General features: G+C 43.6%; 1 protein-coding gene across 2 annotated transcripts in view; it reads right to left on the reverse strand.

The window, feature by feature from the left end:
* Positions 1-17,980, reverse strand: part of KIFAP3 (kinesin associated protein 3) — a 1,278,226-nt gene that overhangs the window by 1,146,584 nt on the left and 113,662 nt on the right. For both annotated transcript variants that reach the window (XM_069641307.1, XM_069641308.1), the window contains 2 exons: positions 12,388-12,542; positions 425-483 (listed from right to left, as the gene is read on the reverse strand). In XM_069641307.1, coding sequence (XP_069497408.1) covers positions 425-483; positions 12,388-12,542 — 214 coding nt within the window. The remainder of the gene's footprint in view (positions 1-424; positions 484-12,387; positions 12,543-17,980) is intronic.

The raw sequence follows: 17,980 nt of genomic DNA on the forward strand, positions 1-17,980 counted from the left end.
TTTCTCCAAGGCTGTTTTTGTATGAAACTAAGAGGAAAAAGGACCAGGGATTTTAGGGTATAGTACTAGGTGGCAACAAAGAGACTTGGGCAGATACATCTAAATATCAGAGAATATTGCTCAGGTTATCCTCACTACCATCGTGATTTTGTTTTAGATCATGTAATAGCCTTTGAGGTCCTTACACTTGCATGAATTAGTATTACTTTCTCCCCCTTTTATTTGGTCATTTTCAAAAAATGGGAAATAAACAATCATTTCAATAATACATGAGGCTATTCTTTGCCTAGAGGCATTTGCCAAAAGTGTGTTCAAATAAAAATGAGAAAAAAAACAGGATAAAAAACACAAATTATTCTCACATACTACATTTTGTTTCCTCAAAGGCTTACCATACGGTTGTTACTCGCTCTTTAGAACTTACCTCCATGCCTTCAAATGGGGGTGGATCCTTTGGTTTATTAGTTTTCTTCTCTCGTTTGTCTGTGTAAATTAAACACCTCATATTATTTTAGGCCAAGGTTTCTGGCATTTTAAATATTCGTGAATAAGTAAACTAAGGTTTAAATTAGGCCCAGGCATGGATGCTGTCGTTCAGCAAAAGACCCCACCAATTAAACAATGTTTTCACTCCTCCAATTAGCTTTAGAGAATGAAGGCATGCATTTGTGTCGATACCAAAAATACACATATTTCAGTATAGTTTGCTACTTCATCTTCCAGAGTAAAAACAGACCTCTTTTGTTAGATAACTTTTCAAACTTTCAAGCGTGCTGGGCTCTTATTTTCATGTTTTGTAACACAAAATACAGTCTTTACCATATTCTGTAGTTCAAACCATCTACATAAATGGGTGTACATGTTCATTTCGCCAATGCATATATGTAATAAATATGCTTGCAGAGAAACTTTCCATTCAATTCTCACATTACTCCAGAAATACAGTTACGCAAACTACAAGACTAAGTTGGAAAGTAACTAAAAAAAAACATAATACCTGCCTGCACTGTGCTGTGCTTAAATAATGCACTAATTTCAAGTAAAAACATTTGCAATACACGTGGCTTCTGGCTGATCCTTTTAAAATTGCATTCTATTAAAGTAGCAGAAACACATACTCTTTAATCAATCTGTCCCAGTTTGTTTCAGTTTCACAATCCATTTTTTTTTTAAATAACAAACTTCAATGTGTATTTTGGGATGTAGAGCTCTGGTTAAGTGTTTAAGGTCAAGCCTTATAATATAAATGGGTGATTCAACTATATGTCTCAGGACTAAACAATAAAATGGGGACACTGTATCCATTTTGAGAAATCATAACTATGGCCTCCTTTAACATTTGGGATTACATTTAATTTTAAGGTATCAAAATGAAGCCCAGCCATGGCCATGTGGAGATGTAAATGGAGACAAACTATACACACACACACTAAGGACCGACAGCTGGAATTGTACTGATGCTAGGGAAAAGAAAAAAACAACCAGCCATGGACAGTAATCACTGCAATTTAATTTAGTATTTTGGCAATATGCCCAGAGACTGCGGGCCATTACCGCAGAAGGTAATGCCCCTGGGGCCCATAGTTACAGGCACGAGCGTAGCGAGGGCTTTAACGAAGTCCCCGGGGGCATTACCTATGCGGTAATGACCAGCAATCAAGGGGCATATTGCCATTAGTACCCCGGCCCCTAAGATTGGGACACTAATGTTTTTTTCCCAGCCATGAGATGCGTTGCGTTTCACAACTGAAAAAAAAAGAAGTATAAAAAATGGCCGGCGCAGAAAATCGTAGTCCGTTTTCTGTTTCTACAGCAGCCACAGTAAACAAAGAAAATGACCGCCATGGAAGGTATTAAGGAACTATAGGTAGTCCCTTAACCCCTTCAATGGCAGCCATTCAAGTACATAAAAAAGAAAAGCCACCATCGAACAGGCAGAAGGGACTATGTTTGGTCCCATCTTCCTTTCCATGGTGGCCTGAAAAAAAAATAAAAAAATAAAAATAGTGAAGACCAGAGCGAGGGACCGCGAGGTAAGGCTCATAAATGCACCAATCGGTGCATTTGTTTAGTTCAGAATAACCCTAATTTGGGTTTGGTCCCTTACAAATTCTTGCAATGCTTTGTTCAAATGTGTTGCTTGCAGGGATTAGAGGTGTTCTACAAAATTCCATTCATGTGAGACTCAACCTTCATTGCAACAGCAGAACTAAGTGGTATATTGCTTCACGAAGCGGTGCATTGTGATGGACCACAAAGGTGGGTCATTCAGCTTCCTGACTGACAGGACATGATACATTGCTAAAATCTTCCCATAAATACACAGGTCATACAGGCACACAAAGCCTCTCCTCAGACTAGCTTACAGTAAATTACAGCAACTAGGATTTCCACACACTATCTTTCAGAGTAGTCTTTTGTGCTCATAATCGGCCCATGGTGCCTAAAATCACAGGTTTAAGTAGACCTTTCTTAAAAGACTAGATTAAACAAAAGACAAACCGTGTGTTCAGATCCCCCCACAAAGTTGCAATAAATACCTACACACACACACGCACACACCCACCCAAAAAATAAATATTGGCAATAGTGTGCAGGTAGGCAAAAGGGTAAACAAAGGAGCTACGAGGGATCTACAAGAGGACTCTTAACAGGCCTGAACACTGTTAAAGAAAGATAATATTATAATGGTGATAATGTTGTTCTAGTTTCCTGGCTGAAAGCAATTGTTGTCTCCATCAGTCTTACGTTTTCATTTCAACACAATGGTATCTTGGTTCTATTTTGGACCAGGGAAGCTCAAATCAAATCTATAACCAGCCTCCAAACCCACCTCTACAAGCTATACTATATTGATTTCTTTAGATTGAATACAGTTTGCTCATCAAACTTGTAAGTGGTGAAGAGAACCTCATGACTACCTTTGTTCAATCTTGATTGAGAAAACCCTGCTTTCTAAGGTATTGACCTCACCACCATGAGTCGTACAAGGAAATGTAGGTTATTCCTAACACAAATGGAGTCATGGGATGCAGTAGTCGAAAGTGTCAATACAGTACTGGAGAACAAAGAACATTTATTCAATCAAAGGTCAACCAGCAAATGCATAACTTGCCTGACAAGTAAACAGGCACCAACTGCTATGCACATATTGATCTTGGAGGATAGCTCAGGGGCAGCATGCTCGCCTTGGAAGCAAGACAACACGGAGCACCATGCTTAGAACCCTCTGGGTACTAAGTGTGTTATAAATAACCAATCATATATCATATTACATACCATGCTCTATTTATGGTGCCATCAAATATATTTTATCAACCTGCTCTAATTGGCAGCAGGCACACTTACTCTACATCACAACAAAACTCTCTCCTCGCCCTACCAACACACATGACAGGATGGCCGAAAATACTATATAGTCAAATTAATCTGCACAATATTGGGGATAGAGTCCCTTTAAAAGGGGACAGGGAACACCACCCCGACAGGTACTGAAATCAGTTCAGTCGCCGTTCCCCATTGCCACTGAGCAGTAAGAGGCCTCAACTTTGGGGGTTATGGTCAAGGCATGAAGCTGGCAGCCCCTATTTGGGACTATAGCATGGGTGTATGAGATTACCCACTGATCTCCAAGTCAGGGTCAGGGAATTAAAAATGCTGGGATTGGAAAAGAACATCACAGCTTGCACAAAGCAGACTTTGATTAGTATTACAATAACATTTTTTGCCTAGCTGCACAGTTCCGATTCCATTAATAGAATTTGAAATCATATAACAAACTCCGTAATTAAAGGATAGTTCCGGGACTTTTTTTTTTATTGTCCCTACGGTTCGGCCATGTGTTTTTAAGCATAAATCGGTAGATCGTATAAAACTTTCCTATGGACCTTACCCGACTTTTCGTCCATTAACGCGCTCGAAATCAGCTGCCATTTTGTGATAATCCTATCACTTTCCGCATCGCCCTGGCTGACCTGGTTTTGCGCCACTAAATCAAATCCCCCGCCCCTGAAACAGACTTTATCAAAACATTCATATTCCCCGCCTCTCTCCGTGACGTGACTGTGCTGCGTAGGCAAACGCGCCCAGGCGTCTTCTACGCGACGCAACACAGAACCCGGAAACCAACACAGATCAGCTCACAACACAGCGCGCCACAATTCGGAATATGAAACTGTACTTTTAAATCAAACCGCAAGATTGTAAATTTGGTAAAGTACATTTATTTGACATCAAATGTTTAGAGAATATTCAGCGATTTGCATTTTTATTTGCTCTCGATCCAAAATAGTTCGTCTTGAGGCAAGCGATGTTCGTGTGCAGTACACAGGGTGTTGGTTTACGATAAAATAAGCTCTTCGGTCGCACTGATAATCGCATGGCTGTTCCAACAACGAGGCACTAGGCCACCACAACGGTCTGTATGTTGCATCTAGCCGTTAGTACCGCGTAAGGGCATACTTGTACTTGGCGATCGTCCCATAAAATGGTCAGGGTGGTAACGTTGTTCACGCGGAGAAGCAACTGGCGGCTGTAAAAGCCATCCGCCGGTGTCTGGTACTCGTGACACGGACAATAATGTAGAATGTACCGGTTTTAAAAACATAAAAAATGAAATTAGTCTCACCATCAGATCTTTATTAAAATTATTCATTTTATATATTAGGTCGGGAAATTATTTCATAGCTAGGACAGTGCAACTGGGTATTATACGTCATTTCCAGTAACCCACCCCCTCTCCTCCGCCTTTTTCAGAGCCGCCTGAGCGCCAGTGGACCACTTCGTCACTGATATGATATAATATGGCATTTGCAACGCGCCTATACACAAGTGTTTCAAGGCGTGGCGAGGCAGGGGGGGGGGACAAGGAGAAGACAGACAACAACCCTACTAGGCCAGGTGTAATTCAGATCGCGCAAGTGCAGGGGTAGGGGGAAGGTAAAAGTGCAAGGGGAAGGGGAGGGGGGAAGTGGAGTACAAGGTAAGTAGCATAAAATAATAAATACATAGGGCCAGCTGGTGGCGAGTGCAAGGTAAGTGAAGAACAAGTGCTGGGGAGGGGGGGGCTGTAGGATACTGAGACAGTCCCCCAGTGCAGGGGTTGACAGGGAGGCAGTGCAGGTGGAGAGTGGAAGGGCCCGGGACCGAGGTCGCAGACAGTGGACCAGTTGTAGCAGGGGAGAGGGAGAGAGAAAGCAGAAGCAAAGAGGAAGGTTTTGAGGTGCTTCCGTAAAAGCAGATGGTTCTCCTCAAGATAGTGCGCGGTACAAAACAATATGCCACATAGAACGAACAAGTACAACTTAACCCGTCTTTAAAGCTACTGTATAGTAATTAAATTGCGGTATAAACTCATCTAAAGAGTTACTTACATTACATTTGCATTTTCCATTGTGTCTGTGCGTAGGGCAGCCCCGAAATACCACTCCTTCTATGCCGACGTTATTTCTTCTAATGAACGAACATTAAATGGCTTTCGTTTCTGAAATTATATTCATTATCGTTTACGTTATTGCACCACACCCCCAAAAAGAAGTCTTTCAGGATGGTCCCGGCCTGTCAAGGTCAAATAACAATAGAACCTTATACTGAGTCGTGGGCCATTCCGGCACCCGAGCAAAAAATCAAAGCAGCTGACCTTCACTTTGAACGAGCACACATTCCTAGTTAGCTACATTCAGTGTAAGGCCATCTCACAGGACTTGAAATTTACACTCCATCTTTGCATTTTGTGTGCGTGTATTTGCAGCCCCAGAGAACCATAAATACGGAGACATTCTATATATTTTGAAAAATGATTTATATTACTGTTTGGTTTAATTCAATGCGCAAATGAACAAGGTTGGAGAGACACATTGCATGTACACTGAGCAATCACTTTTATTTACACAATACATAGCTACACATATTCAATGGGCCTGCGACATGAGGAGACTCGAGAGCAAAGTCACAGGTGACACCCGGGTGGTTCGCACTACTGCACGGTGAAGGGAGGGGCAACGGTGGAGAGATACATTGCATGTACACCGAGCAATCACTTTTATTTACACATTACATAGATACACATATTCAATGGGCCTGCAACATGAGGAGACTCGAGAGAACAGACAATCAAATTACAATCATTTAAACCGCGATGTGTATTTCTCAATGAGCTCTGCTTTAGGTGGACATGGAACAGAGGCAATGTTGGGTGGCAATGCAGTTGTCCCCTGCACAGGTTCGTTCACAACTCCATGTATGTGCCTATCTATGACATCGACAATAAGTCTCTCAATAAACTCATATTGCATATCCTCAAACACTGGTTTGATCACCCATTGTTTACTTCTTTTAGTGAGGGCCTTATTGTAGCGAAGCGTCCCTAAAGTTCCGGTCGTCCTAATTTGTTGACAGCCAACATTATGGTTATGTGCCAAGACCGCTAGAAGAGTCCGATTTATCATGCCCTCCATGCCAAAATGCAATCGTTTTGGCCTGTACTTTAGGCACATATTGTGGAACACCTCCAAATCTCCTGTGTGGCAGAATTCCGTGAGTCCCCTCAAATCTCTTGTTATAGTTTTATCAAATACAATCTTTTCAATGGCTTTGTGAGTGGGTGATGAAGGAATCAACCACTTCTTCTTCCGTGCCTCCTCTGTGGACAAATGGCCATGTTCACAATTGTGGAAATGTTGGTTCGTGTTCCAGCGGTGAAAGTTGCTACAGTGTAGCATTACTGACCGCCATTTTTCCAGTAGAATTTCCAACGACCCTCCACATGTTTTTGAGCTCCACCAAAGATGGTTGCTGATTGACTTGGACCACTGTGAAATACCTTGCATATCTTTTTTTTTACCTGCAGCCGACATTTTTTTATTGATTGATTTTGCAAGATGCCATACGTCAAATTGGTGATTTATATTTTTGTACTCTTGGTGATGTATATTTTTGTACTCTTCTCTCATTGTCTTGGCAATTGAAACGTGTCTGTCCGTGGCTATCAGGTCGATCACCATTCCCCGCGATTGTAGTTCTTGCAATGATGCTACAAAGCCAAGTTTCTCCATGGCCACTGAACTCACAATTTTCTTACTTTCCATGTCCTGAAAGTGGTAGGTGCAGTACTTGGCTGAAAATCCTGGGCTGTCGCACTGTCCATCACCGGCTAGCCTGAACCGTTTGCCCGCGAATGTACTTTCAATAGACATTTTTTCCATTCTCCAAGCTTCGCTAATGGCTGGAAATAGATAATCGGTTTGGTATTTGTAGAACTGAGTTTTCGCAATGAAATGGATTCCCACAAACTGAAAGAAATACTCTAACTTTTTAAAACTTGAACCACTAAAAAGTGCGGCCGCTGCACAAAGTAGATTGCCTGCTGGCAGTTGCCCCAGCATGGGTTGTGCAGACCATGAGAACGGATGATATTGTGTACGGGTGGCATGTATTTTAAGGTTAGTGCCTCGAATTGCACGAGTCACATTAATCAATGGCTCCCTACATACTTCCCCACCAACCAAATGCCCACATTTCAGCATAATAATAAAATCAATCAAACAACTATCGAATACAATGAATTTGGCCTCTTTCCTTATACTGTCACTCTGCATCCCAGCTTGTTCGGCCTGTAACGTTGAGGACATGTCACTCAAATGAAAGGTAGAATCTCTGATATCATCTTCCGCTATGTTCAGTGATATTGATGGTGTTTCATTGTCGTCCATTACATTCTCTTCCATTGAAACATCTGTTCCTTCACCGGCGATGGGAGAAAAAAACAATTTCTTCAACTTTCTCGCGGTCTTAGTTTTTGCGGGTGTGGATTCTGTGAATTTATCTCCGACTGCATCCGAACTACCAGGAGGACATTCACTATCAATGACTGGTGGTGGTATAGCTCCGTTGTCAATCACTTCATATTCTTCCCATTGGCACGATGCATCTCCAGTCTCAAGTCCCTGCCAAAAGGTTTGACAAGCAACATCTCTCGTTCGCTTCACTGTCTGTGTAGATCTAGTTCGTACACCCACTCGCAACTAGAGGACAGATTGGAAAAGGGATGTTCAGTTTAAACACAACTTACAGTATTGAACTATTAACAGTGAAAAACAACATAATATAGTGACCGGGACACTAACCTTCTTTTGCTTTCTTTTCTTTGAAACTTTCTTGCCTCGAACTTCAACATCTGGACGCTGTTGCTCCGACTCGTGTGTGCATGTCTCCACTTCCTCTTGCGATGCAACGACTATATTTTCACGATAAGCACATCCATCACTCACTGACGCTCCATCGACTCCCTGAAACATAGAACTTTCATTAGTATGTATAATAATATTGAAAACACAAAATGTACTTGGGGACTGTCAAGATCCATACCTCGGGCTCCGCATAGACTTGATGATATTATTGAAGATGACGCTTCAGCAACTCCCTGAAACACAGTAATTGCATTAGTATGGAAAGAACAAACTTTGTGCAGGCGTCAACGGCTCATCTGAATAGACATGCACAAATGATAAGTTGTCAAAAATAAATAATGGATATTTAAATATGATTCGATTTGTTCGATCGTTGGAAGTGTCACCACCCAGAGATCTGCATCGACTACTAGGGGTGATGTTCTTGTAGAAGAAGCTCAGTCATCTCCCTGAAACATAGTACTTGCGTTAATAAAGAAAGAAGTATAGCGGATGTAATCACGTCATATGATCTCGCTTGATCGAACTGTCAGTATCCATACCTCGGAATGCATAAGAACATCAAGGGACGCTGTAACTGCGGTGCACACTTCTGCAAGCTGTTGCGCTGACCCGTAACTGCATGCTCCCCCTTCTTCTTGGACTAATGCTCCATCGACTCCCTGAAACATAGGACTTTCATTAGTAATGAACACAATATTGAAAAAAGAAGACACATAGGAGGGCGACGACAGAATGACATATCAATAGCTAAAAACGAAAGAAACATTGTGTGTAACAATCACGCTACAAGAATGCAAGATCTGATGATCTCCATCGATGGAACTGTCCGGAAAAGTACCTCGAGCATCTGGGTGACATCAACGGTTGTCGTCAATGCGTTGGACTCCTCAGCATCTCCCTGAAAGACAGTACTTGCATTATTTTGGATAACAATAATTAAGTTTGTAAACAAAGACTAGAGGACGAGTACTAGGGTGTACCATTAGGTAAAATAATTACACGATAAATTAAAAGTATTGATTTACATGCCTAAAACAAGTCAGTGGCAGAATAGCCAAGTAAGATTACCCGATAGGCGCTTGAAGTGGCTGATGACTGCAATAACGACACGGATGGAGAATCTTCCACCTTCATTTTGAGTGGATACATAAATGGGGAAATTATTGTTAGCTAATGCTACACACTACCGCAAGGCCGAGAGCTAGATCCATAAACTTGACTCACCAGTGGAGGGATGTGGACGAATAGAGTGGGAATAGCAGTTGGGAGCAATTTTCGCCTCGCTCGCGGTGTGTTCTTCTTTATTAGCAATGATGTGGAGTACATGTCTGAGCTAAAGTGCCTGCTGCAAATGCGGTATCAATCACCCCTCTTGTCCGCAAAGACTTCTAGGACTCTACTTTCAAGCTCAGACGGTGGATATCCGCAATATCTAACCCATTCTCTTATCTGATCTATTGTCTTAGGGAAAACATGCATTATAGTACCTTCAGGTTTATTATGGGTCTTAGAAGGGCAACCGCCAATGGAACAGGCAGGCATTGTGGAAAGTTCTGAAAAGTAAGGATCAACATTTCTCAATGAATACCAATGTGTTAAAAAATTAAATGACACATAAAAGGTTCAATGCAAGGTTTGTTTTGGTTGTTGGAACTATACACGTTATTCACATGTGGATAAGTATATGAATAACTTTAAAAAAATAGAAAAATAATTTGACTAAAGTCAGAACATGTGACTAGTTCCTTGCATGTACTGTCTTGAACGAAAAGAAAACATGGATGCAATTTGATGTCTACTAGCAAATAGATATAAATTTAAAAATTGGACGCAAAATGATTATGGTACATGGCCTTACCTTGACGAACAAAGAGTTAGATGCAGGGATCAGAGTAGTTTCTTGTCGTAGAACAGGGAGCAGTTCACAGGTTGCAAACTGGCGAGTTTGCTCGAAGTGGTCACGGAAGTTCACAGAGACGAAGAGCAGATAACCAGCACCTTCACGGGTTGACTAGCAAAGCGCAAAGAAGTTCTCATTCGAAATCTGAAGTGGGTTATAAAGAATTCGAAACAGGGGTGTGTTTGTGAATGAATGACGTGTATATGTCGTGGCATTATGTGGATTGCAGGGGGGCGTCCAGCGTGAGGGGGGTTGCTTGGCAGGAGACACGGGGTCTGGAGGTAGACATGGGAACAACAACCCATGCTCTATAGACCACTTTGAAGTGTACATGGTCTTTGGCACCTCTTGGCCTTTATCGCTCCCCGACAGCTCCACTTGACAGCGCAAGTACCCCGGTGCGAAATGCCTTTGATAGGGCGGGGGGTGGATTGGGGCGCTGGTCGTGCAGACAAGACACAGGAAGACTTGTGAATGGAGACACACTTATGTGGATTGCAGGGGGGCGTCCAGCGTGAGGGGGGATGCTTGGCAGGAGACACGGGGTCTGGAGGTAGACATGGGAACAACAACCCATGCTCTATAGACCACTTTGAAGTGTACATGGTCTTTGGCACCTCTTGGCCTTTATCGCTCCCCGACAGCTCCACTTGCCAGCGCAAGTACCCCGGTGCGAACTACCTTTGATAGGGCGGGGGGTGGATTGGGGCGCTGGTCGTGCAGACAAGACTCGTTTGCCGCAGGGCCTCACCAAGGAGAGGCCATCTAACTGCATGTAAGAGGCAGGCTGCAGGATCTAGTACATGGAAGGCAGGGGGGCGAGTTTATAAATACCAAATCAAATCAAATCAAAACAACCATTGTTAAAATATATGTTGGGTTTTATTTTAGATATTAATTACAATTGAACATAAATAATAAACATTACACATTGTAAAGTTCCGGTTGCAGCACATCCAGGGAAAATCCGCGGTATTGTCCACTGTCGCTGGGGAAATGTTGTCTAATGGCAAGTACCGCACAGGCAGGTATTATTACTCTCCGAACACGGTGTCCGAGCCTCCCGTGAAGCCACCAAGTGAAGCAACGATAAACCACCGGGCTGTACCACCTGTGAAAAAGAAAGATGCAATGGAACCAATTTACATGCGTTCGAATGATATGTAGATGTAATTTTATATGTGGGAGACGACCATGAAATAGTAGTGGCATCACTGACATCACAACCAGAGTATACTTACTCGTTACTCGGATTACGCGGACGAACAGTGCCGCGACGTTCGTGCATAAGCACCATCATCATCCTCAACACGGTCCGTGAGAGGCAGGCTTCCCTGAACTCTGGCAGCTCGGTGATGCATTGCGGACTTGGCTCGCCTTCCGAAATGTAGGCCAAGCACCCGGAATTTTCACGGCAGCAGCAGCAGTTCTCCTCCTCAGTTGGCATTAGCTCGCACCGATTGCACGTGCACCAGGTGGAGACGCCGTCCATGCGACATGGTCCAGGCTCTTCATCCGTTGACTGGTCCTCCCAACTGCCGTCCGAATCCCCATCGTTTTCGCGTGCTTGCCTTTCCAGTAGTTCCTCCTCGGTGTACTCGGGCTCGTACATATACGGCATTATTGTAGCCATTGTGTGGTAAAGAAAGTAAAATAATTTACAGAGATGGTACAGGTGTTCACAAGGCCTAGAAGCGGCGAAGGTAGCGGACCAGAGCACAGAAACGAGTCACAGAATACTCAAAGTAACACAGAGAGAGGAATGGAATCGGAAATCGGCTGCTGTGTGTTGTGAAACGGTGTGTTTATACTTATTGAGGAAAGAGGCGTCCTGCCATTTCCATGGCGACACTTCATTAGCTGAGGTGCAGCGATTGTTGACACGAAACGTGCTTTGGCGTTGGGAAATGGGCGGTGCGCGTCTGCTGATGTCAGGCTCAGGGGCGGGGGGTTTGATTTAGTGCCGCAAAAGCAGGTCAGCCAGGGCGATGCGGAAAGTGATAGGATTATCACAAAATGGCAGCTGATTTCGAGTGCGTTAATGGACGAAAAGTCGGGTGAGGTCCATAGGAAAGTTTTATACGATCTACCGATTTATGCTTAAAAACACATGGCCGAACCGTAGGGACAATAAAAAAAAAGTCCCAGAACTATCCTTTAATGCATGTTTATTTAGTATAACAGCCTGGTTAAATTAATGCATTGGTCCAACTTTACTATGTGTACCACAGCTGCATTCCACCCATTCATTTCCTTCTTAAGGCTATGATGTGTAATTTTTAGGCATAAAACAAGTACCTTTCCCTGCTGGCGTGTCTCTGCGGTTCTGGAGGTAATATAGTAGTTGTTCCACCTCAGCAAGTTTGGATGGTTGGATGAGCTTGCATTCCTCAACCACCTTTCGAGCTAGGGACCCAACATCAGTATTGGCATTGAGGCTCTTCAGTCGAATGCTGGAATACATTGCAATTTGTCATGAGCATGGAGAAAAAGAGAAAAGTAGATCCTTACTCAAAGTCCACTCTTACATAGGGACGGCACGGTTTAATATGTCCATACAACAATGCTAAGCAAACACAAGCTGTATTAATGGTCTCCATCATCTCCAACATATAAAAAATAACCACTTCATTTTTATAAAGCAGAGAAGGCAATACAAAACTTAAACTGACAATTTAGGGATCTTTTTTATTTAAATGTACAGCTTTTTTCTGTACCAAGCTTTTCTCTAGTACATAAAATAACAAAAAGGTGCAGTTAATCGAAGAGACAAACAAATTGTAGCATGTAGAGATCCAAATCTAAGACATTATACAACAATAGCTTTAACAAAACCAGCTGAATATTGACTTGGGTTCAAGGCGTTGGAACCTCTCAGTTGTGTACAGACGTGGAGGAAAAAAAGCATTGAAAGACTTTTTCTGAAATCATTTGTATTCAAACGGAAAGGTTTGATTTTTAAGACAAACAACGTGATAAGATGATGCAAAGGGGCAGTGAAGATGTTCTTCAAAGTGCTACACCAAAGAGGACAAGAAAGCACAAAAGAAACCAGACATTTTACAGAGGAAACAAACTGGCAATCCATTCAGAATCTGCACTCCAGTGGGGAAAACTATTTAGAAAATTTAGATGGCTGTATACGGTTATATTTAATTTTCAATACTCTACTTTTTCACTGCCCTGAATGTGCTAAATCAAGTTTTTTCACTTTTATTTTCACTTCTTTTAATTTCTTTTCCTGCAATATCCTTATACTTTTTTTATGTTCTGCTTTTTGCAGGGCTCCTTCCTTAAATTTTCCTGGTCCTCTCCGAACCCAGTGAAGGGCAATTTGTTAGCATACTTTTTTCTATTACCTTCTGCATAACTACCTTGTACCTTATCTGCCATCCGCCTCCTCCCTTCCACATCTTTGTACAAGACTCGTCCATTCCCTTGGGACCCGACCTGCCACCGCCCCCTTACCAAGCACTGTATATGTCCACTCTCTTCCCCAATCATCATGTCTGAAGTACGCCCACACCATTTGTGTATGTATGCCACCACACCTCGCATGTTTGCGCTGTACCCTATCCGTAAACTCTACCCCATTGGAACCTATACATGCCTGCCCAACGACTCTAAAACCGCCAACTCCCCCCTCTCATGCATCCGAATGCATAGCCTCCCCACCAATATATAAATGCTTCGCCTCCATGTCTTTATGTGTATACCTCGCCTGCCACCTATCTGTAAACAGCAAGTCTTCCTCATGCCTCTATATACATCTGCCCTCTTAGCTTCACATGTTTTAAAGCAACAGTCCATAATAATGGATTTTTAACTTTATATGGTAGTGCTCATGCATCCTTTTGAAAAACCATGTGATCTTAACTGTGCCAACATTTTAAGCAATTTTTGATCAATGACAGAAGCCTTTCAAAACAACAAAGATTCACTATCCTAAATGTACAATTAACTAGAAAACGTTTCCTTATCTGCCAGTACAAACTCTCTTTGTGAAAGACCTATGAGCTGGCAACATGTCCTGTAAAACATCCTCCGAGAAAAACAATAAAACAGAAAAAACATGCAGCAACTGTCCTGCAGCTATTTTCCTAGCGTAGGCTAATTTATCTACGATACTAAAGAAAGCAGATAATACCTTAACACACGAATACAAGTGATTATAAGTCTCTTGAACAAACCCTTAAATCAGGGGTTCAAGGTATTAAACAATAACAATTCGCAGAAGATCCAGAGGAAGTACACACTCTGGAAATACCACTTCCATAGAGTGTGAAACACGTGTTGTTCAGTCTAGGCACTCACTGAGACAGCATAGGCCCAGGGTGCAAAATTCCAAGTTCCAAGCTACTAGCCAGCCATAGAAAAGTCACTTGTCACCTCAATTGTATACATTTAGACAGCACGTTGTTACTCGCCAATGGCTAGTGCAAATTTAACCTGATAGGTTAATCTTGTAATTTGATAACCATTGTGTAAAATGTATTAGTCTTCCTAAGTACCTCCCTTTGAAACAGTATAGGTTGACCTGATAATTTCCTACACATGGTGAAAATTTAAACTGTCATTGTAGAAAGATTTAACACATTTTCAGCATGATTCAAACATGCATTCTAAAGAATTAATTTTTGCATGCAAATTGTTTTTTAGCACTGTATCTTTGGGATCTATGTTGACCCAAATTAGTTTCACATATTTTTATGCTCATACTTCATTGAAACAAATTGGTTTTTATCAAGAATACTAATATTACAATTTATTCTTTGTTCTTTTCCTTTGGAAATTTTATTCATTTTGCAAAATGTTTAAGAGAAATTAATAAACATATAGGTAATTATGGTCTAGCTACAGTTTAAAATATCAGTGCATTGGTGTACATATAAACTATATATCCTCTGGGACTTAGGTTACTGGTACTGCACCCTCTCAAGAGCCAGCGGTGAAGGATTAGATTGCTCACCATCAGATGCAGTATCTGGCCTTTTACTTCCAACTGAAAACCACATTTTAAAGGGGGTCACCACTCAGGAGAACTGAATAGGTCCAGAGATTCTGGTTGCCGTGTCCTTGTCCAGTGTGCATGCCTAATTGAATGGTTGTGGGCAAGTAGATGTAGAGTGCCGACGTTCACCAAAAGACATCATGATGTCCAAGTTCCACTGCGGTTGTCGTAAATTAATACGAACTAGCGTGACCGGTAGGAAGGCAGACAAAATCAAAAAGCCACTTTATATTCAGGGTATATCTCAATGGCGCATAGAGGGGAAACTGCTGACAGCAGAACAGTTTCGTAGGTCAGAATCATCACTCTGAGGCATGGTTTGCAGGTCTCTATTTTTCTTTGTCAAATTCAAAACAATCTTTCTCCAAGACTATAATCTCAAACCCTATCATGATAGACAGTGAGATTATATAGATAGACGGAGCGGAGTGGACAGAGTGTTTCCAGTGTTTGGCAGTCTGTTTGCCATTCCCATTGTGAAGGAGGAGCCAGTTCTCAAAAACCCCTCGCTCAATGAAGCGGAGTGGACAGAGTGTTTCCAGTGTTCCCGGTGGGTCCGGGGAGGTCCGGGAGCGCCCCGCTCTGTGGAAGTAAAGTGGAAGTAAAGTGGAAGTAAAGAGTAACTCAGCGATGCAAAGAACCAGCCCGGAGCCCCGGAGCCCCAGAGCCCCACAGAGCCCCTGCAGATCGAAAGAACAATGCAGGGAGCTGGGGCGGGAGCGCTGGGCGACGACCAGCTGGAGGACGCCGAAAAGCAGCATCAAGAGGTGACGGGAGCTCCGGTAGAACTGGCAGAGCCGCCGGACTCACATCGAATCCTGCGGAGTAAGGAGAGCGGAGGTCGCCGGTGAAAAAAGGTAAGATTCCCGTGCACCCCGCATCAGATTTGAAAACTCCTAAAGAGTTGACGCCCACCGCCACCCAACTCCAGTCCTTAGGAGTTGGCAGAAGGGGGGAGGACACACCCCGTAATATCGATACGAACAAAGAGTCCATTGAAACTGCTACAGCGCCCTCACGGATATTTGCCGCCCCCCCGCAAAACCCCATGGACATCAGCAAGGTGGCGAAAATAGCGCAGGAACAGAGCACTGCTTCGGCGGGTGGTTCTTCAGTCCTGACTACCGGAGGGTGGTCAGACTGGGACCCTCCCCTGGCCCTGTGTGCTAACACACGAGGGGGGAGGACTGAGCTACCTAACATCCATAAGTCCCCAGAGAAGAACGTAAGGGACACAGTACAGACACTGCCGAGTGAAAGACCGGTCATTGTAACTAGACCCCTAATTCACAGTACTAAAGACGTACAGATGGCGACAGATGGGAACAGAGATTTAAATGATAGCATCGGTGCAACTAGCCCCACACACACTGTAATCAGCTACTCAAACAACCAGCCAATAAGGACAAAGGAGGGAAATGTGAGTTTGGAGACTAGAGTAGCACCAATTGACTGCATAACCAAGGAATCGAATCCTGATACAGGAGACTGGGTCGATCTTGGGTCCCCAGGACTTACGAATATGATGGACCCAAAAAAGTGCAATAAATTCAATGGCAATAAGCGCTATTATATTAAGCGCCAAAAGGGGAAAAAAACAGCCGCAAGCGCATCCTTAAACCAAAACCACCAAGATAATAAAATATCCACGCATCATCAGAAAAACCTTGGTACTACGGGGATAAGGAACAAGTTACTTACCTGTAACTGTTGTTCTCCAGCATGGGTCTGGCATGGATTCACATGCTCATGAATATTCCCCGTCGTCAGGCTGGGAATCCTCGGTAAAGAAAAAACCAGTATCAGTTTCGTTTCTGATCTGTCTTTCGTAGTAGTAACCAATCACTGGTCTCTGCGTCATACTGACCACAGCCAATGACTGCCCTCTACCTAAGCACCGCCTCTGGCAGCCATCTTCAGATTTTGGAAGCACGTGAAGTGGCAGTATGACCAAGTGAAGAGCCGCAGAGGGGTAGGCGGGAGGGTTCGCATGTGAATCCATGCCAGACCCATGCTGGAGAACAACAGTAACCTGTTCCTTCTCCAGCATGGGGTCTGGCATGGATTCACATGCTCATGAATAAAGAATACATAGCAGTACACACATGCACAACCACGGGAGGTGGCAAATGCTCAACATTAAGCATTACATCAAACTCAACATTAAGCATCTTACCTCCTCACCAGGCTCACCTCAGGCGAACAGGTTGCGCAGCACTGCTTGGCCGACCACGGACTCCTCCCTGGAATCCCGATCGACGCAGTAGAATTTCGTGAAGGTGTGCGTCGACCTCCACGTAGCAGCCCTACATATGTCCAGCAGGGGCACACCAGAAAGGAACGCCGTGGTAGCTGCGATCGCTCTGGTGGAATGGGCTCTCGGAATGGGCTCTCGGACGGCCAGGCAGTGGTCGGTTTGCCAACCGATGACAGTACATGATACAGCCGGAGAGCCATCTGGAAATGGAAGCCTTCGAGAGAGCCTTCCCCTGATTGACAGGTCCAAAGTTCACAAAGAGTTGCGACGTCTTCCGAAAACACTTCGTGCGGTCCACGTAGAACTTCAGCGCTCTAGCCACATCCAGCGAGTGCAAAGTCCTCTCTGCCGGCGACGGGAAGAACAGAGGCAACACCAAGGATTCGTTGAGATGGAAGTCCGACGGTACCTTGGCCATGAAGGAGGGGTGCGTCCTGAGCACTACCCTTGTGTCGTGAAAAGTCAAGTACGGGGCCTTGCAGGAAAGGGCCTGGATTTCTCCCACCCGTCGTGCGGAGGTGATGGCCACAAGAAACGCTGTTTTCCACGACAGAAACTTCAACGGGGCCGAGTGCAGAGGCTTGAACGGAGGTCCCATGAGCTTGGTCAGCACCACGTTGAGC

This window comes from Ambystoma mexicanum, chromosome 1q (genome assembly GCF_040938575.1).
Source record: "Ambystoma mexicanum isolate Mex_15411 chromosome 1q, UKY_AmexF1_1, whole genome shotgun sequence".
Classification (NCBI taxonomy): Eukaryota; Metazoa; Chordata; class Amphibia; order Caudata; family Ambystomatidae; genus Ambystoma; species Ambystoma mexicanum.